General features: G+C 39.7%; 1 protein-coding gene across 1 annotated transcript in view; it reads right to left on the bottom strand.

Moving 5' to 3' along the window:
- Nucleotides 1-759: 759 nt before the first annotated feature.
- The window catches only part of RFX4 (regulatory factor X4), a 98,588-nt gene continuing 75,334 nt past the window's right edge, over nt 760-24,013 (bottom strand). Inside the window, exons 16-18 of the mRNA XM_026056842.1 lie at nt 16,964-17,126; nt 10,880-11,018; nt 760-1,032 (exon numbers count right to left, since the gene is read on the bottom strand). Of these exons, the coding sequence (XP_025912627.1) occupies nt 760-1,032; nt 10,880-11,018; nt 16,964-17,126 (575 nt within the window). The remainder of the gene's footprint in view (nt 1,033-10,879; nt 11,019-16,963; nt 17,127-24,013) is intronic.

The raw sequence follows: 24,013 nt of genomic DNA, 5'->3' as shown, positions 1-24,013 counted from the left end.
TGTGGCTCTGAATCCAAAATCTTCCCAGTCCCCAAGTCCCTTCTTAACCTTGTCATTACTGACCAGAGAAGTTAAATTTTTCCAGATTGTGCAAACTTAACACAAATACATATATAATAAGAACAATAATCAACTTAAGGCAGTGTATAATTCAATGCTACATGTCTTTTTTTCTCTTTTGTAAAGATCAGGCTTATTGGATCAACAAAAAGGTGCATCAATATACAAAGATAGGTGTAAACTGAAATCTATAACAACACGTCTTTTAAGGAGCCAAAAAGAAGAACCGATATAAACAAGTGATGACTTGGCAGAATGTTTTTTAAGGAATGCATTAGCAGTTTAAAAGAAGAACAGATGCCAGAGCTTTGTTGAGAGTGAAATTTCTGTCTTTAACTCAAATTATAAATAGATTCCTTTCCAGTATTTCTCTATAAAACCCATTAACATTTGTCAATATGAGAGGGGGGAGAAATGGCTCACTGGAATTGACATCACACAGGGTTGGCCCAAATGCTGGAATTAAAAAAGGCACAGATCGGCCTAAATAATGGTCTAGAATAGTACAAAAATCTTGTTCGGTTACAGGAACATTCTGTCACACTGGTCTGCAATACACCCATGTTATGAACTACGTTTATCTGCCCAGGATCTTTTTCCATCTTCACCTCCATTGAAGAATGTCCATGAAAAGTCCCACATAATATAAAGTTTTAATAACTCTTTAAAGTATATGGGCTCAGCTGATACCAGTCATTTTCATTTAGCCCAACCTGTGGTGGCTTCCCCATTGATGTAGGCAAAGCCAGGAAAGTGTTGCATGTGCTCATATTCGGAATTTCTGCGTGTAGTCAGAGGGGTGTACATGTCACTAGAATTTCCGTATCTCGTGGAGTGCATGGATGGGCTTGTGTAGCAGGAGTTTGCAGATGGGACTTCTGGCCAGCGAGGAGTCACTGGTGTGGGATGCAACCTTGGAGTACTGCTCATCAAACACGGCTCCATCCGTGATGTTGGGCTGTTGAAAGGGTACTACAATGAAAAATAAAAAGAAAGAAAAACAAATTAAAGACATATCTACCACATGCTTAATGTTAAAGTAAGGGCTGTTGGTATCACAACTGCCTGTTTAACCAAAGCAAACTCATATGAATTAGCAAACCCCCAACTAGGTAACATATTGAAGGTGGTATATCAGTGCCTGCAGTCAATTCAAAGTGTCAGAGAAAGTTTTGCAAAGGAGTCATAGCATTTAAATATCAAAGGAATTTATCAAAAAGAGCTAGCTGCTGGCAGTACTTCTGGGAGCAGAAAAATAAATTGAATTTCTCTAATCTTTTTATCACAGCTTTTACTGCGAAACTTGCTATTCAATAAATAGCAGAGCATAAAATGTCCCAACTCTACTGTGCTCACTCTACTGTGTTTTGAGGGAGGAGGGTGAAAGAATCTTTACTACTTAAAAGGTGCTTTCCCTTTTAAATGTTCACAAGCCATCCGGCCAGTCTCTGCAGAAAAATACTAGAGGCTGGCTTCAAAGAGGGCAGCTAATTGGAGAACTTACAAAAAGAGACAGAAGAATCTCTCTATTCCCCAGCTGTCCACAGTGACAGTTGGAAACTAGAAACCAGAGAAGTTTGACAAATGCCTCCTGCTAAGGAGAAGATGTGCTGAGGATAGGCAGAAAAACAGAGAACAGCATTTGCCCTCTGTAGCCACAGGCTGCCCAGCAACAGGACGTAAACCAAGCTTGTGAGCGCTTGCTTAACTTGTATTTATTTTACTGCCTGACTTAAGGGGAGTCGATCATGTGTGCTGTGCCTAAGAAACGGGTGTCCCTGCCTTACCCTCATATTATCCATCTGCATCACAGAGGTGGTTAGGATCCCCATTCCCCTTGACCAGCCATGTATCTTCAGGTCTCTTATGTTTTACACCCTTTTGGCATGATGGTCTCTAGCCAGTTCACATGGTCACTGTGAGCACTGCAGGACTGGGGCAAATGGGTCCATACACACAGGGCTGTACTTTTTATACAAAAAGTGTCATAATTTTAAATTTCATTATCTTGAGTTGTTTGACAAGGTGATATTTTTTAGCTAGGAAGCTTTCACCAGAGTGGGACCGTCACCTGGATCTGACCCTTCCCCACCTTGCAAGCTGCATGCCAAAAGCTTTATACGGCTGAGGACTGTAAGACCCGTTCCCTATATTTTGGAGGGCCGTGAAGAGAGGAGCTGCCATAGCTGTTCAAAGGAGGGAAATGACAATGGTTCCCAAAGGGTCTCATTACATGACTACACTGCTGGAGGAGGCTGGGCTTAATCAGTTGTATAAATGGGTCCCCCAAGGCGATTACAGCAATGTCCCCATGAGGAGTTTCTGCTGGCTGCCTTCATGCCACAGCCAGGAAGGCTGCCCTGCCTTGGCAAACATATTTGAACTGCTCGCAAAGCCTCAGGCAGTGCAAAAGCCACATGCTGGACACTCCTAATGAGCGAGGAGATGGAGAAGACTGTTTCTGACCAACTGATACTTCATAAAATATTGCAGTCAGCAATTTAGCATATCCCACCATGTCCTGGGGAGACAGGCCAGTTAGCAGATGAGAGGGAAGAGGACAAAGTTGTACGGTGCATGATTTAACATCTGCTTCTCATCTCTTCAGAGCCTGTGGATTTACCTGTGCAATCAGTTGCTGAAACAGACCCATAAAGGACAACACTAGACAATAAAATATTGTCTGTAAAGGACAATACTAGAATGGCAACACTTCAACTGGTACTTCTAATACAGCTATCAGAATAAGCTGTATTGGCACCACTGGCAACATTTCTTTACAAGATCATCTACATTTTACATGTTCACCCCAGAGAAAGGCTTTTCTACAGGAAAATTCAGCAGAACATAGGCACTGACAGCATGAAGCCTTGTCTGTCTTTCTAGAAGCAGCAGCTTGGCTTTCCAGAAGCTTTTGCTGAAGACAAGAGCTACCAGTGCTCATCAACAATGCAAGTCATGCTTTGAAGTTTTATATAAGGTGATGACAATTTAGGACCATGGTTCTCTCATTTAAATAGTTAGTTAAGGGCGGGGCGCTCTGTCAAAAGACAACCTGCAAGTATTTTAAGTAAACATATGGAGTCCAGAAAAAGTTCAACAATTTTCAAAATTTTAAGGTTTGGGAGACTAGTTAATAGATTTAAAATGCAGCTTTCCTAGACTGCACAGGCAATACATTAAAGTAACTCATTTTCATGCTAATTCCAGCTGACTGCCTTCACCTGAACATCTTGCTGAACAAAGCCCCTGCCATGATAAATACAGAGGAAATAAGTTGTCACATGATTCTCTATAGCATCAGAGTTAAATTCATTTCACCTGGATTTAGCTCTCAAAAAGTTAGGCATCTAATAAAAGTGAGTCCTCTGTGCTCTGTCTACAACCACCAGAGGGATTCATCAAACTGTGAGATAAATATTTTGGACAGAACGTGAGCAGTCCTAAGAAGATGGCTCTTCTCTTCACTCTGCTACATGATATAAACCATTAGTTAGGTTTCCATGAGTTGTTTTCCCTAGGTGATCTCAGATGTTCCAGAAACAACTGTTCCACTGTGTATAAAATGCTTTGAAATGGTAGGACCAGGATGGACCATTGTGAAAAACAAAATACAAAAACAACCCATTCTTTTCTGTGTGTCATGTGTGGAGCTGCAAGATGTAGGCTAAGGTAGAAAAGCACTGCTTTGACTGCAGTAAGGTTTTACTTTATACCAGTTATCATGGTCTTCATCTTTATTACTTATTGATTTATATCTGAATTCACTTTTGACTTATATTAAAGAATCTAGTTCCATCTAGCTTAATCTAGTCTTTTGCTATAATATACCAATTATTATCTCGTCTTCCTTCCCAATGCACTAACTGATCTGCTCTGTTGTTAACCACAGAAGAACCTTTTGCCATCCTGACTTGGTGTAGTTTTCCTTTGAGGTTGTGAAGCTCAGACTGTGACTTAGAATGGGAGAATTACTTGCTTTCATACCCCTTACAAACGACAAGAGAAAGCCCCAGCTTCAGCCACTCTCATTTGCTACTGATAATTTGCAGACTGTGAAACTTTCATCTATGAGCAAGAGAAACAAAGTTAACTCTGGGAATATTGTGCAGGGTCTCTAGGTTGTACATGGCATTATGTGGGGAAGCCACATAGTGTCTGTTAGGTACTTTGGATACAAACTTTGGGGATTAAAACCTTGCCTCCCAGAATAAACTGTGGGGTGCACTGAAAAAGAAAGCAAATCCTCTTCCTGCCTGCAGGCAAGGGCAATGCTAAGGAAGCTTCTTGCTAGGAAGGCATGGCATTAGGGCTGTGCATAAGGGGGCAGGATACAGCATGCTGCTTTTCCTTCCCATCAAGTGCACCCGATGCAGCTGTGTTTATGAATGTGTCATGAATGTAAAAAGAATGATTGCTTGAAAATAATATGGACTCTAAATATCTAGTATTTTACAATAAATTCTGTTATGACTGAGTCCAACATGGAAAGTTTTGTAATGATAGGTCAGCTAATCACAAGTGAGTCAGTGACTTCTTTTTCCCTACAGTGAAGAGACTATTGAAAGACAATATTTTTAAAGTACCCATTGGCCCCTGCCTGACTATTAACTCACCCAATGAAGCATCTATTCAGCCTTGTTGGAGTGTCCAAAGCATAGCCATCTGGGCGGATGCCTGCCCATGCTGCCTGAATCACCTTTCACACTCTACATCCGGTTTAATGAAGAGTGCTTAAGCATGCTGAACTCAAAACACTGGGGCCTAGTGATCTTTGCCAGATATAAAAGCGACATTTGTTGGAGGGCTCTTGACAGGAAATTACCATTTTCTGGGTTAACTCACACTTGCTGCTACTGCTGCTTTTAAACCTAGACAAGAAGCTCTTTAAGTCTGGGAGACTTTAAGCAGATTATTGTTAAGGCCTTGCCCAAAAATGTAAAATTAATACAATTTCTTTTAGTATTATTTTAGAAAATACTACGTTAAATGTGTCATCCCACCAAGTGAAGCCTGACTTCCTGCACTGTGAGGATGAAGAATAATCTCTTTATTCTTATCCTCAACTTGCTGACTGATTATGCATGGAGGTGAAAGGTGTCTCTGTCCAAGCAGCAAAATATTTTGCTTATGAATGTGGCTCTGACTTTACACTGCATTATCTCACACTTTTACAAAATGTTGTAAGTCAGTATTGTACATTAGACACTACTTTAGGATTTCCAAATAACTCTTACCAGAAATTACAGTTATTGTGAAGAACAGGCTATAAATGAACTTTATAAAAATATACTTAACATCTCAAAAATGCAATAATCAGAATCATTGATTGATTGCTCCTTTCTAACCCATAATTTGATCCTTTTCTTCACAAAATGAAACTTGTTGAATCTTATTCTGTCAAATAGTTTGGGTGAAATTTTCAAGTCAGGCTAAGTGATTTTGGTATTTTGTGGAGTGGCATTTGGAGCCGTATGAAAATGCTATTTGTAATTACTTTTTAAGAAGTCAAGACATCTGTTTCCTATTTCATTCAATACATAATTACTTCAACTACGTTCTAACAGTCTCAAGTCAGTTATGAAGCCATATAGTTAGGAACAATAATTCTTGTTTCATGGGCAGGATATGGGCAGTATTTTTTTCTTACTCTTCTAACTAGCTTTTAGATAACAGAGAGGTTATTGGGAAGGATGATGTATGGAACTGGGTATATTATTCTTACTGCACTGGTATAGTACAGAGTTATGCAGTCCGTATGCTGGGAGGACAAGAACTTTTCCCCTTAGCTCCATCTTTTTCCCATGAAGTAGAAGGGACAGAACAATGTGAATGGATGCTAAAACACAGTCTCTGTCTGGGAGAGGATTTCATCAGCTCCTCTACTAGAAAAGAAAGCAGTAATACTTTCTTCCAGTACTGCCTCTCTTGTAAATCCTACTGTAGAGGCATGTCAAGGGAAGTGAAGACATGGCTGGCTAGTATTGCAGCATGTAGCACTGCACAGAGAAACCAAGTAGGGCAGCAACTCATAGGGCATTTCTGAGAAGCTGTGTCAGACTACTGCAGTCCTAAAAGCAGCTTATGATAATCACAGAACAGAAACTGCTTAAAGCTCCTAAAGCTCCTTTAACTATGGCCCCAGTGCTATGCTCTGGGGCTCTGAAAGGTGCAGACCCAACCTACTGGATAACAGTAGATTGTATCTACTGCAGCATTTTCCTGACTGGTCTGTTCTGCCCACACCATGGAAGTAAACTACGCTATTTCATAGCCCCAATCTGACAACAACAGCAAAACAGCAGTGCAAGCACTTGCTGATACGACTGTGCTACTTCCAGTCTCAGAAGCTGACTCATGCTTTTCAAGGACAGAGTCCCAGTTAAGGAAAAGCTGACCCCAGCTATGCTACTGAACACAACAGGAGATAGCTTAAAATCAGCAAACAGGTGCTTGACTTTAAGGTGGGGACTGCATCTGAAAGAACAAAATGGGAAACACTGTTATGCCACTGCTGTTAAGTACCCCCATCAAGGATATTCTACACAGAGGTGGTCAATCCATCTTGGAAGGGCAAAGGAAGAAAAGATAAAAGAAAGGTAAGAAGGATCTGTGGGTAGTGTGGGATCTAGGAGGGCTTCCCAGGTCTAAATGGCTGACCCTGCAGCTTCCTGACTCTGTGTCCCTACCTCCTCTTCTTAGATCAGGTTTGCATGGAAAGGCTGGAAGGGAGCTGCAGCTCCAGCAGGTTCCCGCTCAGGACAACTGAGAGAACAGGATGCCAGCATGCACCACAGGCTACATCTGCCTTGCAGGGCACATACTGCCCTTAGGTAATCCCCGTGTGAAACAGCGTCCATCAGAGGAGAAACTAAGCAGATGATAACTCTTTAGTCTGGAAGAGAGATGACAGGAAGGAGATAGGAGGAATGACAGAGACTATAAAACCTCAAATGCCCTTGAGCAGATGAATAGGGAATGAGTATTCCCTGTTCCTCATTGCCCAAAAGACAAAGGGCTCCCAATGCAACTACAAGATAGCAGGTTTAAAATTAACAGGAAAATATATTTTTCATGCAACCCATCCTTAAGGAGTCTAAAAGTACAAAAAAGCTCAAACACAGACAGACCAGAGTTATGGAGAGTGGTGGTTACAAAACATGACAGTCCAGCTGCTGCTTCTTGCTCCGGATGTCCCTAGATCAGCTCTTGCCAAACACCAGGCGGCTATGAAAGGCCCACTCTCTACCTGCGCTATTTCTAATAATTTTCCTTCATACATTTGTTTGTGGTCATTGTCAGAGTTAGAACCCAGCTAGATGGACCTACAGTATTATTCACTACAGCCATGTATTACAGTACCATATGTTTACCATTTACAGTATTGCATGTACACTGATGCACATTCATATGACATGCAGATATATTAAGATACAGAAATATGTACTGCTGCAGTTTGCTCTGGTTACTCTTCATAGTGAAACATTTATTAATAGTCTACACTATCTCCAAGCAGGGAGATAACAATATCCCCAAGGGCTTTCACCAACCTGTTATGGGATGGAGCATGAGTGGGCATGCTGCTGTGATGCATGGTGCCCATTGGCATCAGCATCAGCAACTGCTGCTGTCTCACTTCCTCTAACACCAGGGGATTCAAATTGTCCAGCAGCCTCTCACTAACACAGCCCTGATGCTGCTCAGGTGCTATGCGCCTGGCTTGGGACCCCCGTCTGCGCTGTTCAAGAGCTGTATGTAGTACAAGAATTAGAGGTGAGCGACTCCATCCCCAGCACAGCCCTCTGTAAGGGCTCCAATGACAAAACCATAGCAGACCTCCCAAAATTAACACAATCAACCATCGTATGACTCTGCTTGTGTGTGAGATTGGGAACAATGTGCTACATGTTGGCCAATACAATTTAAAGGATCACCTATTCCCTTCCCATTCCCAGCAGTTCAGTTCTCCTCCTTCCATGCAAACAAAAGTTACTCTCTCCATCCCCATTGTGCCAATTTCACTCTTTTTGTTGATGGTCTGTAAATCATGTCTGTGAAATGACCCATCTTAAAGCTCTACTAAAAAAGAAAAATTCAAACACACCTCTGTTTTTCTTCAGGAACATTTCCCTGCTCTGAGCTGGATAATAGCCTCACAATAACTGAACTGATAAAAGCTGGAGTATTTTGTTTTCTTCTGCAAAAAGAATTTGGATGGACATGGTGACCTTCCAGACCAAAACAGTAATCTATGGCTGCAGCCTAAAAATCATCTCTATTACATCTTGTCTGTTTTGACTCAGACCTGTCTGGGACAAGGGCTATCTCCAATTCCGTGTTTGTAAATGAGAATTTACTCCACATGCACATTTCTTCTTAGGAGTTAATCTGTAGACACTACCCTAGAGAGCAAGACAGAATATTAGCTAAAGCTGAGCCAGGCTTCTATATTTGGACTGAATGTAGACTCTAACAAAGAGTTCTTTTGAAGAGAGCCGTTGGTCAACACCTCCTATTCTTGACTGATTATATTACCACAGCAATACACATTGCATCTCCACTAATTTCAATATAGTGATGGCTGTTTACATCCATTGCAAATTTGGCCCCCCTAACTTTGATTTTGAAAGGTCATGAGTCCTGCTGAGATTCCTTGCACCATGTTCCTCTTAGAAAGTCTATTAGAAAAAGTGTAATTCCCTAACATCTTATTAGGCTTTGCAGGCCAGTAGGCTTTTGTTGGTTAGAAGTAATTAAAAAAGCACTTATCATCAGGGCAGGAATTTTACAGAAGCCTACTTAATTTTAAAAACAATGTCAGAAAAAGAAATATTAAAATCCTTTAAGACTTCTACATTATTTTTGAAAGCAGGGTTTCAGTTCATAGATCCTTTAAATACAGAATGAGCACATTAATAGGGTTTTGTTAGCCACATCCTGCTGTAAGATCCTGTCAATTTACAAACAGTATGAGAAAGAACATGCTAAACACAAGATGAATCAGTTTGCTCTCAAATGTCACCATTAAGGCATAGCTATTCCTCATGTGTGCCCAAGACAGTTCAAGCACTAGTGAGAGAGGAAAAGAAGATCTGACATCTGCACATGTACAGACAATCTACTACCGTTTGCAAAATATTTGCATGATTTTAATATATGTTACTATTTCTATACGACATGTTAACCAGGACATGAGTAAACTCCTAATGTATTCATCTTTATTTGCTTTATTTACTTTTTGTTTAACTTGTGCTGTCTTTTTTGTGTGGCAGACAGTTGTCAGAGGATAGAAAAAAACTTCTTGAGCAGGTGCTAACATTTCTAAACAGTAACCACCTAATCGTCTTTTTTACATACAGATTCATGGCTTTAGATTCATTTCAGAACCAGCAGTTATGTGAGTTTTCTGCAGTAAATGATAACAGAGAGTAAGGAAAATTGGTGAGCCAATTTTAAGTCAGAAAGTGAAGCATTCTGGAATAAAACTTGAGAACACAGGCTGTGGCCTGTAGTGAAAACCTGATATATACAAACCTATCATATGATACTGTACTTCAACACTGATTCCTATTCCTAGGTCACTGTTCCTATTGAAGATATATTAGATGCAAAGACTACCTCATGTAGCCTGTGTGATGGATCAGGTGCTACATGAATGGGTGACAAGTTATAGACTGGTTCTTTCCATAGGCTACAGAGCCACTGTTGAGCAGGTCCGAATGAACATACTGGGTTTGTACAGGACAACTTTCCTAAGCAGATCTTAAAAAACTTTAAAAAGGAGATCAATATCATTATTCTCATTTTATAGCTAAGGAAAATGAGGTATAGAAAGGAGAAATGATTTCTCTGAGATCACTTGGCAGGCTGATGCCAGAGACCAGAATGAGATGCAGGTTTCATGTGTTCTAGTCCAAAGCACTATCAAATTCATGTCTCCATATCTGCCAGGAAACTGTTCCAATCCAGGACTAGCGTAAGCATGTTGGTCCTTAACATACTTGCATCAGTTTCCAGTAGATGAAGCATAACAGGGCCCATGTGTGTGGAATACCCCAATGCCATCACCTCCTGTCTGTATCGACATCCTGCAAATTTCCCAGCAGAGGCCCCAGAGAGCAGCCCTCTACACTGGGGAAGCACCAGCTGCATAATCCACTAAAGCTCTCCTGTAGTCGCACCATTTTGGTGCTGTTGCCAAACATTATCTTCATGCTTAATCTGTGCTGATTCCTACTGGCTCAGTTGTGTAAACTGGAACAGTCCTGAAAATGGACATAACTCCTTAACATATAGAAAGAGGCTACAGCATACAGGTTGAACAGAACATTTTATGTATTGACATCCCAAAGTTATTCAAACTAAATGCAGAAATCACATTTTTTGGCAAGTTCCTAACCATCTGTATTCTCAAAACCAATGGCCCCGGAAGAATTCACTATGGCCTCTGCATCCTCTTTCAACTATATGAAAACACTTTTATTTCTTGTTAGGAATCTGTTCCTGTTCCAACACCTAGCTATTTATATTCATCTTTGTTTCAGCTACTGCTTAACACAGAAATACTTTTTGTGATCCAGATAATTGCTGGATTTTAGAGTTTAATGCTCAAATTCAGAAGCTAAAGCTACTTCTGTAAAGAGAATCTCCAGCTAGAATGAAAGTTATCTGGGAAATATTAGGCAACAACAAAAAGGCTGAAAAGAAAAAAGTGGGGTCTATCCATGACTAGAGCTGATTCTAACAGTGTATACGCCGATGAGAAATTTCCAAACGCATCCTTTTTTTTCAATTGTTACAGCAAGTATCGTCAACTTACCTGTGAAGAGCTTCTGTGGTAAGCTGAGTAGTGAAGTGGTCCAGATATAGCTGTATCATGTGGTAAAGATGGATACTGACTCTGCATTGGGTGGGGATGCTGGTTGCTATAGCTGCCATAGTTGTAACTTCCTGTGTATCTAAAATTCATTAAAAAACAGTGCTTAGTATGCATAATAATTGCATTCCCGCTCATAGTTCTGTAATGTTCATGAGACATATAGTTGCACTTTTTTGCATTGGAGAATGATACTTTAAATAACCTTTTCTAAAAGATATTTCCCAGCTCAGCTGGCAAGCAGATGCCACTTAGTGAAATCAAGTTTTCAGCACAAGAACAAATAGAGAGACTCAGTATGTTTCCGTGACTAGCTTTAAATTGCAGGCTCATCTGTGCAGTTTCTGAAGATACAGTATTTTTTCACTTTTACTGTTATTTTATTACCATATTCCTAGTAAACTGCCATCCAGGCTGAGGAAGTATGGTAAGATCTGACTTAAAGAACAGTGCTATGGGGTTCAGCTCTCTGCTTGCACTGGAGTCATATGTTCCTCTTTTGGGAGGGACAGATGTATTCATTTGCATCTGAAACACACAATATACACCTCTTGCACAGCTGACCCCAGAATAGAGTGGGGTTTGAGACTGGAGACGCTGTCTGCTTTCTTTTTTATCTCAACGCCTTGTCTTGGGACAGCAAGGGGTAAAGGAGGGAGCAGCCTCCTTAGCTATAAGAAACTGCAGGGTCAATGTTTGTGGGCCACCCTTATTTGAGTCATTCACCAGCAGAAGATGAATGGACACTTTTTGCAATCTCCCCATTTCTGCGTAGCCATGTGAACACTAGATGCTAATTTAGCACAGAAGTTTAAAGACTCTTAAAATAGGCTAGATAGAAGTGAAATATAAACCATGAAAAACAAAAAACCAAGATAATCCATTCATTGTGAGAGAGGGAAGACAATTACCTTTTTCTGGAAAGGTCAATGTCATTTTTACACCAGGTAGAGTTTAAACACTCTTCTGTTATTCTTTTGATGCTACATTGGTGTTCTGGAGATACCTTGTGACATCTTACACTAGACAAACCAGGCAGCTTCAAAATGAGAGCAGAACACTCTCTTTAAAAAAATTTTTCAGGATCTCAGGTCCTATGTCCCTCTTCATTGTTCAACACTGAGCCCTCATTCTTATATTCACATGGGTTTAACTGTAAAAAAAAGAGTGGTTTCCATAATCCACCACAAACAGCTGGTTCACATGATATGACTTTGACAGGCTCTCTGTGGAAGATGGGGCAGAGGGGAGGAGCTATGTCAGGAAGGTGCCACACACTGTTTGTGGTAGGCAGACATCTTGTGTTTTAATCCCTTCAATACAATAGATTGGTAGAGAAGATCCTCAACATGTTTTTGGCAGTCTGCATACACCTGACATCATTTCACAGTGTAGCCTTCTCTGGTTGATGAGGATGCTCACCTATCTAGTCCCCACAGTAGTCCATGAGTGCCCTTGGATTCCCAGCTAAAGGCATGCTCTGAGAAGCCATGTCTGCACTTCATGCTTTCTCTAGTCATCAAAGATGCTCTGTCCTGTTCTAGAAACTATCGATCTAGTCTTCTTTATTCAAACATTCACCACTTTTTTTTTTATTGACAAAATAAAGCATTTTAACTCACTTGATCATGGAGCTATAAGGATTAATAAACTCCAATAGTGCTGTTTCCTTTTATTTGCACGTATAGGCTACTGCCCCTGGCCAATTGCCTGTTTCTATACTGGTCTTTCATCTGATACAGAATCAAGTTCAAGATTCAATGTTTACATTCCAGATGCTCATGTCAGAGGCTTCGTTATTTGAAAGAGTACCTAAAATACAGGATGAAAACAGCCCTGCTCCTCTGGTACAATCAAGCTTTCTGCAAATAAGAGCAAAAATCATTTGTGCGGAAGATACAGCTGTCTTTCAGGACTAGTTCCAGACTGTTTCATGTATTCTTCCCAGAAAGACAGGCAATCACAGATTTCACCACATTCTGCTTTACTGACCTTACCTTCCTAACACTAATTCATGACAATGTATATCTTAAAATGTATATTAAAAATATAAAATGATAACAACTAAAATAACAATCCCTGCCAAAACAGAGCCACAGGAAGACACACAATTTTCCTGTTTACCTGAAAGTGCTTGGCTGAGGAACCCTACTTCTCTCAAACTAAGAAGAAAGTACCCCTGAAAAATCCAATAAAAAAGATTTCTGCCAAGTACCATGTCTTACAGTGACTGCTGAACTACAGCTAGAGTCATTGAGTGAAGGGGATAATGCACAAATGGGGTGTCTTTGCGGAAGTCTGAGAACTGGCAGTTACTTTAGCTGTGATTCTGAAAGAATGGTCTGATGATGATGCAGGGAATAATGCAAAGTCCTGCATGTGAGATGGCAAAACTCTGACAGAGGTACAGGTTGGGCACCAATTGGAGAGAAAGCAGCTGTGCTGAAAATAACCTGGGAGTTCTGGTGGACAAAATATTGATCATGAGTCACCAGTGTGCCCCTGCAGCAACGAAGACCAACTACATACTGGGCTGTATTAGCAGAAGCGTAGACAGTAGGTCTAAGAAAGTGATTATTGTCTCTATTTGGTATTTATGACACTACATCTGAAGCACTGAGTCCAGTTTTGGGCTCTCCACTCCAAGGACATTGACATACTGGAGTCCAGTGGAGGGCCATCAAGACAGGGGGCTGGAGCACATGATGCACAAGGAGAAGCTGAGAGAACGGGGCTTGTTCAGCTGTAAGAGAGGCTAATGGATGATCTACAGCTATCCAACAGGACAGTACAGAGCAGATGCAGTCAGACTGTTCTCAGAGGTGTACAATGATAGGATGACAGGCAACGGACATGAGGCTGGAACAAGGGAAATTTCAATTAGATGTAAGGACACCTTTTTCACCATGACGGTGGGCAAATACTGGAACAAGTTATACAGAGAGGCTGGGGAATTTCCATCTTTGGAGATATTCAAAACTTGACTGGACACAGCCCTGATCTAAGCTGACCCTGCATTGAGCATGAGTTGTACTAGATGACCTCCTGAGGTCCCTTACAACCTAAATTATTCTACCATTTTATGAATATACTTCAAGAGTTGGTAATAAATAATGTCAACATCCTCCTGAGGAGACGACAACTGTCAGGTTTTCAGTGCTGATAACACTCTTATCTGTGTGGCACATAGGAAAGAAGCAAGCAGTTTCTGTATTGTTATTTTTTTGTGTGTCCTCGTAGGTGCCATTGGTATATTCACCACACTTCACCTGGCATACTTGAAGGATATCTTTTGGTTTTGCTACTGGGTATTTGTCTACCAATATATGGCCAATGTATGTGGTTGAGTTTTCCAGTATTTCACCAAGCCTTTAGAAAGTCCAACCAATTCTTTCTCATCTTGGAAGCAGAAGGAAATAATTTTAGAACTCATGTATTTTAGGCTCAAAGAGGAGACATATGTCTAATAGAAGGACATATAACAAAGAACAATCATTTACCTATTTTTCTACAAACTCAAATGGGCTAGTTAGGAAATGTCCTCTAAATTTCATCAAAGCAAAACCACAGCTGACTTTTAATACTGCGAATCTTCTGTTTACAGTCATGATCCCACATATGTGTGCAGACTACTACTGTGGATTTAGAAGGAGATTTATTAGAGTGAGTTAGAGTGGTTTATGAACCTTGTGGTCTTCCCCAGTTTCACAAATCTAGACTAGTATTGCTAGCTGTCAGGCTTGTTTTCATGACAGGGAATAGATCATGTAGCCCTTTCTTCATTTTTGTTACAGATGCATTAGGCCTTAATCAGTTTTTATTTTACAGGGAACAGTTTTTATCATTAAGCTTGCATTTTACTTTATGTAAGTGGCCCCAAGGACAAATAAAATACCTTTATATACCAAGCCAACAGTCTGTATTTATCTCTCTTCTGCTCTACTAGGGTTTTATATTGTTCCAAGGCCTCAGATCTTCCACATTGTGGAATACAGTGGTATAAAGTGCTTCAAACTTTTAGGCATTCTCCCTCTATCTCAGGATACTCTGGAGCATTTGTATTTCATAGAGGATCATCTTTAGCATGCAAGATTGGTAGGAAGCCCAGTAGAAGTGCTGTCAGAAAACTTTCAGGTATGCTGGGTGGCTAAGAATCTGCATTTGGCGTGGATTTAACCTACAGCTGGGGAACGGCTCATGCCCTGAAGGCTGCTTAGGGTCTCTGCTGGGCCCTCGGCATGGGAGTGAGGCTCAGTCTTTGGGGCTATGACAGCTGCTCACTCTACTTCTAAGTCATTTATTCTTCTCCAGAAACCTGGAAATCTTTGTACAGACTGTGATCTTCTCTTTTTATTTCTTTCTTTCAGGGCAGCCTTCTGTTTGAATCTTGCATGCAAGGTCTCTTATTTTTCTTTTCCTCTCTGAATATATGGTCCTTTAATGTTTTTAAACAAGCTCTGTCTTGAATCTGTGACTGTACCTTCCAAAAGATCTGTTTAATGAGTTTTGCACTTCAAAACACTGTGGGGGAGGTCACTGGATTTCTCTATAGACATTTCTCCAAGAACATGTCTCCATTACCGTGTCACATTAGACTCAAATCATACAAAAACTGAAATATAAATATGCTGTTTTTTCTGTAGATCTCAAAATAGGCTCATACTGTAATAATCCAAAAAATATTTTATAGTAGCACGTAAAGGGCAAATGAGACCGGGAAATCTTTGTGCTAGATGCCATGTAAATGCAGATTAACAGAGAGTCTCTATCTGTATGATTTTACAAAGTTAATTCCAGACAAGAAGGCAGATGTCACTGAATCATTCAGAAGCATCACCAGACTGTTTCTGGTGATGTGTCAAACATAAAGCCAAATAGCAAAGAAGTCAGATTATAAAAGTCTTTGTTGCCTTTTAGAAAAGTCAATTCACCCAAATAAAAGTTTCTTTAAATCACCTACTTGAGGCAAAGGACAACTGTAGTAGCAATAAATTCTCATGTGTGTATATATACATATATTTATACATATATGCACTGCCCTACCGTGGTCTGTTCCAATTCTTATATCTTGTTAGCTCCAGAACATTCCCGCTGCCCTATTTTTGTCTCCAAAAAGCAGACATACTCCTAACAGCAGAGATACTCTGTATCTCTCACATCCAGGTTTCCTTAGCAGCGACATTCGGATAGAAATCCAAACCTGCCTACATCCAAGAGGGAAGGAGATGCAGCGTTCAAATTAATCTACTGTTACCCTTCCAAGCAGTATGCAATCTTCCATGCTGGCAAAGCACTTTCTGCACAGGCAGCGGGTGTGCAATGAGTCTAAGGAATTCAGTGAAGACTTTGACTCTCTTGCTTCATGTCAGCATCCGGACATCTGCTAATGTTGCTATGTGCCTGTGGATTATTTTGTCATGGTTTCTCTGTAATTATGGATATCTATGAGATAAACATTCTCTCAAATGAGGATGGCACATAAAAAGTGTTGCTTGGTAAAAAGAACACTGTGACGCTTTGAGTTTCTGAAGTATTCCAAGATCAAACAGTGCTAAATAAATTTCTATTATAATTATTTTAATTGAGAGAGCTAATAAATTTTTTGATGACGGGGAAGGGATTAGAATATTATGGTGAAAATGTGGCTATTTTCTAAACTTTGGACATTTTTGATTAGCAGAACTAACAATAGTCACGGTATAGGATGGTAGTTCTTTGGACACATCTGGCTTTTGGGATGGAACATGGCACAGGAAAACAGGAATCAGAGACAGAAAGAAATCTATTGAAGCCATCTCTTTTAGAAAATATTCTCTGGGCATACTGTGCTTTTAAACAGGAATTAAAGGAATTTATAAAACTGAGACATAATATAATCATACAACAATTACAACAGCAAAAGAATAACTATACTTTGCAGTACAGACCTACTGCATCAAGAAACAGATTTCATTGCCCTTCCGAAAAACCCCTAAGTTTAGGTTTATCCAAAAACACAAGAAAGCAAGAGACTAGAAAGTGACTTACCCGTGCTCTTCTCTGTGAGGATAAACAGGTATCCGGTGTGTGACAGATGATGATGGTACATGTGGACTTCTCATGCAGGGCAACTGTTGGGAATTTTCTGCAGGTGACCCAGCAGCTGTTGTCACGGTGTAGGTGAGTGACCACGTGTAGGACTGCATAGCCCCTGTAGACAAACAAGCATTGAGGGAAAACAGATGATGAGCTGTCATCCATGGAAGGGCTATACCTTGAGATGGTTGTAGAAAAGCAACCTAATAGGCACTAATAATGGAAACAGCATCAATCGGAGTGAACAAAACACTCATGTCTAAGGCATTAATAAAAATACAAATAGATCAGCTGGAGTGCCCAGAGATCCAAAGATAAGAGGTGCTTCTGGAATATCTCAGACTGTGAACCTTCAGTGTGATACTGTAATTTGAGGCTATCATCTTTTAGAAAAGCTGGGATAGGGCTTACAAATGGAGGAATAGCACTGTTAATATGTCTTAGGCATTATGCACCAAACCCTGAAGCCTTTCTCACATTGAGTGGGCTGCTGGCCTGTTTAGTTCTCAGGCTGATCAAGCCTGGAGTGAAGCAGGAAGTATGATCAGAACCATGAAGGACTAGAAACAGATGCATCTTGTGCAATAAATTTCTTGCACCCTTACAGTTTTCATCTATTCCACCCAATGAAGTACTGACCTGCATAGTGGGAACACTGTGGTAGCTCCCCAAATTATAAAAAACACATACACAGAAATAGTCTAGCCCTTTTCTTCTGTAAATAATGTTTCTTTCTTCTTTCTAGGCGGCAGGGACTGGATTTAATTTATTTTTTCATGGCGTGCATTTGTGGGAAGAGCAGAGCAAAGAAGTGGGCTGTGCATTTTGCTTGGAAGGTGCTGAGTTTTTTAATCATCCTGATCCCTTCCAGGCAGGAAGGCCAGACTCATGAGCCAGCTGCTGAGAAACCTTTGTCCTTTGCCCACACCCCTTTCACTCAGGAGGCTGACAGATCCATTGTTGCAGTATAACACAGCTCTTGCTGGAGGTCATGACCATACTGGCTGAGATTACCCTGCAAATGAGGACCAGAACACTGAATTTAACCCAATGAGAACACTAGTTTCGGGGTCTCCGGGCACTCTTGACTCTTTTTCACTAGCTAAAAGGAATTGCAGGAGGTGACTCTTTTTTTCGGTATGGATTCTAGGACTTCCTGTAGTATGGAAGGGCCTAATTCAGAGAGGGAAGTGATTGTATTACCAGGTCAGTGTCCACTCCATGGCTTTGGGGAATGAAAAGGCTACCTCAGATGTGCATAATTTTCCTCAGGTATGTATGATTTTTTTCAGCAAAATCAGACAAATTATTCTTTGAAGTGGGAAATGCTCAATTCTGGGTCTGAATTAAGCCTTCTGAGCTTCACAAGGTAAGCCCAGCCTGAAATACTCCAGCAGGCTGTGATTTGGTGATCTTACAGCAGAGACTTCCTTGCATGTGCAATGTCCAAAAATATTTGTGCTAGGCCTGTTTTCACATGTCTGCATTTTCCATTACTGACTCCTGAATTTTCTGTCTTTCATCTCCTCCCATTGCAGAGGACCACTGAGATCTCTGAGATCAAAGAGGAGACATATTCATTTGAGCTAATACATCAGTGCTGCTGTGGCTATAAGCAGTCATTCCTTGAGTTGAGGAAAAGTGTTTAAGGAAGCCTACCTTTGGTGGAAAATACATTTTCAGGGGAAGGGGCCAAAACTACTTATGCAGTCAGCAAATAGTTTCATTTGAAAACAAAAGAAGAACTATTCTGAAAATATCACAAACTAGTCCACAGCATTTCTATTTCAGAAGGTCAGCATATTTTCCTAGTGGTGTTTTCCAAAAGAAAATTTGTAACTTTGTTTTAAAACAGACTTTAATTCAAAAGGAAAAACAAAGAGAAAAGAAAGAAAAGAAGAAAAAAGATGGTAAAAAATCAAATATTTATTTTAGGTAATGTTAGTTTTTTTCACTTTTTAAATTCACCATAAGACAAAAGTTTTGCTTTGACCTGAATTTATTCTTTTCCAGCACTTACTATGGCCATTGAGTTAAAAAGCATATGACCTCGCTAGCTCTAACAATAATCAGTAATAACAAAGCCAAAGGATCCTTTATTCTATGGCATTTTAGCAAATATGATTAATCTGACTGGCCCCAAGCCATTGTCACAGCCTCTTTTTTTTGAAAAATAGTTGGGATCTTATCTCAGCCTGAGGAAAATGAATCAGTCCATGACAGCAAGTTGTTTCCTGTGTTCCCTGTGGGAGGTCAGGCTCCTTGGACTTGGTCACTTTTGGCATTAAAGTCTAAATGGCAGACACACCTGTTCAATTTAAAAAAATTGTTTAGAGTGTGACATGCTGTGTGCTTGTCCAGACAACTCTGAAAGACAAATACAGAGAAGAGGTTTTGCACTGGAAGAGTTGTGAATGTCTTTACTTAGCTCTGCTAACCAAGAATTGTCCCAGAAACATCATTTTCTCTACCAGAAAGTACCTCACACAGCTGCTCTAGGAAATACTTCCTTTTTTTGGGGGGGGGGGGGGGGATTAGAAACAAATGTATGTTGGGCTTTACTCTGGAATTACTGAGAGACAGGATGCTGTTCAAAGATTTTTCTTGTCAGGATGTTCTTGGGAGTCTATAGCTGTCTCTTTTCTCTTTCCCTTTGTGGAAGGGATGCTGTTATTTTCAGAGTGACCCAGTCACAGAGAGAAAGGAGGAGGATGGAAGAAGATAACAGATTTAGAGGCTAGGTGGGTGTGTATATATATACATATCAGGTCAGTCAGGACACTGCCTACATTGTGGTGAGTGGAAAAGGAGGAATGAGATACGTTTGAAGGGTTGTAGATTTTGATAGTTATCTTTTAAAAATCTGCCTATGTCCAGCCCTATACAATTGATTTCCTCAGCTGGCTGCAGAATTGAACTCTGTGAGAGGAAGTCTCTTTTAGATATGACTGAACCCAACTGAACTGCTTTCTGAAATAAGCAGAAACAATAGTGGTTGAGCAATATTTTGCTCTGCTTTGTGTTCTGAACATGCAGGGTTTGATTAAACAGGGAAGTTCATTTATTATCATTCCTTTTTTTTTTCTTTTAAAGATAAATTTGATTTTGAGGATATTAACCAAGAGGCCATCTGACTTGTAAGAGGCCCAATGCATAAATGCATAGCAAAACCAAAAGTGAAAGGGAATGCCATTCACAGAACTATGGATTGTACCAAGGGCCATCCATATACCCTGAACACAGGCTGTCTTAGTGCATATAGCATATAGTGCATATAGTACTTACAACTTTGAACAGTCCCTGATAGCTTGATTTGCTGTTGACATGCCACTGGTGTCATCATGTACACCAAAGCAAAAAAGAATGAAAAGCTACTTCACAATGCTGGGTTTTATATTTGCTTTATGCAGGAGTAAATTCTTCCCCTGCATGACAAAGAGATTAGCTTAAAAACCAGGTTTGGAAAAAAAACAAAACCTTCCACTGAGAATGGGAGGATTGCCTTTTGAAGTTGGAACTGTTGATTTTTACATCCTGCAGCTATGAGAAATAAGCTCATTCTTTAACAAGAGCTGATGTTCTCATACATCCACGTGAGTCCAAGAGCTGGAGCTTTAAGGAAAAAACAGAATGTCATTGTATGATGATCTCCAGAGGTCCCTTCCAACCTCAACCCTTCAACCATTCTGTATTTGCAAACACAAATATCAGGAGAGATGGTAGCTCTACGCAAGCATCTCCCATGTCAGAATCCCAGAACTTTAATACCTATCCCAGATCTGGAAAAATATTGTCTTTAAGTGACCATTGTTGATCTTAGGACTTAATTCAGACATACATTTCTTGAAACTAAATAGTAAACTGCAAAATTAATTTGCTAATGCATTAGGAGCTACTTACAATTCAGAGTTCATTTCAGGTTGTCTGAAAAACACTGCATTAGCAAATGAGTAATCACAGTTTCAGGAGGAGCAGAGAGGAAAAGCATAGTCGGGCATACTATCACTTTTATTACAATATTGTTGCAGTTTGAACAATCATTAATCTGGTCTTTGTGATTTGGAAAGGATTGAGACTAATTATCCGTCTAGTAACTTAACAGAAAGATTTAAATAAAATGTTAGCTGAGGTATGCCAGATGTTCTAAATTAGAACATTATATATAGGATTTAGCTTTCTTTGGTTGGTGTCATGCAATTGCAACAGTTTAATTTGCTGGTTTTGTGCTGACCATTGAGTGAAAGCAAAAAGGTTAAAATGCAAGTTAATAGTTAACTTTTATTGCTAATGCCACAAGGAAAAAAGACTTAACAATGCCTTAAATTAAGGAACTAAGAGCTAGTGGTAACCAATGGGTTTAATTTTCAAGTTTTGCAAAGCATTTTCAGATTCTGACATTTACCTCATAAAAGATGTTTAAGAAAATCAATAGTGGCACTTAAATATATCTCTCCAGAATAACAGATGCTCAGAACAGGAACAAGTAAGGCCTAATATAAAATAAATCTAGAATACTATTCACATATACCTTTTATTTAGTTTTACGCATCATTCTCTTTGAAAGACCTGTTCAATTTTTCCATTTTAATTTTTTCAAAATATTTTCAAAATATTAATTCTCTAAATCTGTATATGGAGTAGTTTGATTACTTATAGCATATCTTCAGCACTTCTATTTTAAAATACAGCTGTTACCTATGACTTGGTTATATGAAAGCTGGATACTTGTTGTATACTTGTAAGCATGGTTGTTATTTGATATTACTTTATGCAAATGAATCCTGCATTCCATGGTGTAGTGGGTAGCAAACTAAAAAGGTGATCAGCTCATCTACATGATGAATGTGGGAAATGGAGGTATGCTTAATTGATCAAACTAAGACACGGAAAAGTTCACATACTTGTATTTACTGTTAACCAGACCACTGCTTGGCATTGACAAATTTGGCTTGTAGTAGACAAAAATGATTTTCATATTAGCAAAAATGAGACTGCACCAGATGGTAAAAGTAAAATCTCATTCAGTCAAACAGAGGTTTCTGAAACAACCTGAAAATGAGACATTGGTAAAAGCAGAAAACTAAAATAATCAGAAATTACTTTCTTGCCTAAAAAGCTCTACTCTGGGAACAACTTTGACAAGTTCTACTGCCTGTACTGAAGGAGCAGGTTGTTCAACCATTGTCCCAAATGATCCATTTCTAGCTTGAGACTTCACACTAGCAGACCTTGGCCTTGGCAGGACAAAAAACTTAGAGGGAAAGAGAGAGAGAGAGAGAGAGAGAGAGAATAAAACAGAGTATAATAAAATAAGACACAACATGAGAACAAAAAGAAACTACATCTGTAATGTTTGTGTGAGTCCATTCCCTTGTATTACTGCTAGGAATCAGGAGTTATACCTAAGAGCCAGGCAGTTACCTAAGTCAGGTACTTAAGTAAAGCATGCTGAAGGTGGGAGCTCAGATAGCTGACAAACAGTCTATTACTTAAATATGGAATAACTTTTGGGTGAATAGTTACCATAATCAGATAGGTTTACAGTCTCTCCAGCCTAAACAGAAGTCCTTTAAGTCTCCATTTTTGTCTATGCCACACAGTAGGCTCTCTACAGACAGCACACAGTTAGCTACTTTTCAGTCTTTTACTTCTGGGTAGAGTTCTGCATCATGCGTAAGTTCTGGCTATAAAATTACAACAATCCCATCTGGCCACAATGTCTACAGAGCAAGTTATTCACAAAATCAACATTTCAAGACTCAAAGATATACACCACCTCCAGTCATTGTTTGAAAGACAAAGTCGTAAGCTCACCTCCCATGTCTAGGAATCACATAGCTCTTGTCTAACTGTTCAGGGGGTAATATCATCCTATTTCCCTCCTAAATATAGTATAGTCTCCAATAGTGAAAAAACTTTGAGTTTCAATGTAAGAACAAATGTTCTTAAATCTCTTTCCACCACAACTATGCCTCGTGCTTCCCTGTGGCGCCTTTGAAAACATGAAAAACATTTGTCAGAAAGATTTATTTGTCCTCTGGCCACTGCCAAATTATCCAGTGTGGTAAATCATCACTTTCTGACATTCGTTCAAGAAGGTTTTGTAACTTTTCTAGTACGTCACAAGAGCGATAGTTTCCACATTCTGATTACACACCCATTTCACTGAGGAGCAGTAAAGCTAGAATTCCAGTGCCTGGTTGCCTTCTAAAAGTCATTTACATTTCTGCTTTTTTTTCCCATGAGTTAAGAAAATACAGCCTTTTGATCATACAGACAGAAGCTCCTGCCCATATTCAAAAGGTGATGACTGACTTTTACATTAGGGTACGGAACAGAGTTGCCCAAACAACAAGCTACTTGGGTGCATGCTTTTGTGCTTACTGTTCAGATAATCCTAGCTGCAAACTGAGTATCTTTATGCACAAGTTTATTAATCAGGACTTTTATGTGGCCTGTCAGACTACAAGCTCATGAGTTACCATAATAGAGTATGTAACTGAAAACAGGCTTCAGACATCCATTTCCTAATCTCTAGCATTGAAAGATGAAAGTTATCAACATGTAAACATTTGCAAGAGAAACTTGCACAGATATTTAAATGTATTTGGGTCTCAAACATGTTGAAAAATGTCCAATTCCCATTTTACCCACTGGGAACTAAGTGGTTCAGCACTTTGAAAACCTCACTAAACCTTAAAATACCCAGTCCATTTCCATAAAGTACATAAAATTTTCCAGAGAGACTGAGTCCATATTAAAGTCATTCAAGATGCTGAAAAGTGCTATATCTATAAATAATTCTTTCAGTGCATTGCTAGATATATGGACAATTGAACTGATTTTTAAAACCATTTAAAAATAAAGTGACAGCCCTGCTTCTCTGAAGTCCTCAACAACTGAAGAGATTCTGGTATGCCAAGGTCCAGAATCTACTGTTAGGCCTTTGGAGTCCAGACATCAGTTCCTTTTCCTGTTACACTGGACACTATGTCTGGATAG

This window comes from Apteryx rowi, unplaced genomic scaffold (genome assembly GCF_003343035.1).
Source record: "Apteryx rowi isolate R43461 unplaced genomic scaffold, aptRow1 scaffold_133, whole genome shotgun sequence".
Lineage (NCBI taxonomy): Eukaryota > Metazoa > Chordata > Aves > Apterygiformes > Apterygidae > Apteryx > Apteryx rowi.
Note: the sequence above shows the minus strand (reverse complement) of the source record. Positions and strands in the feature narration are given on the sequence as shown.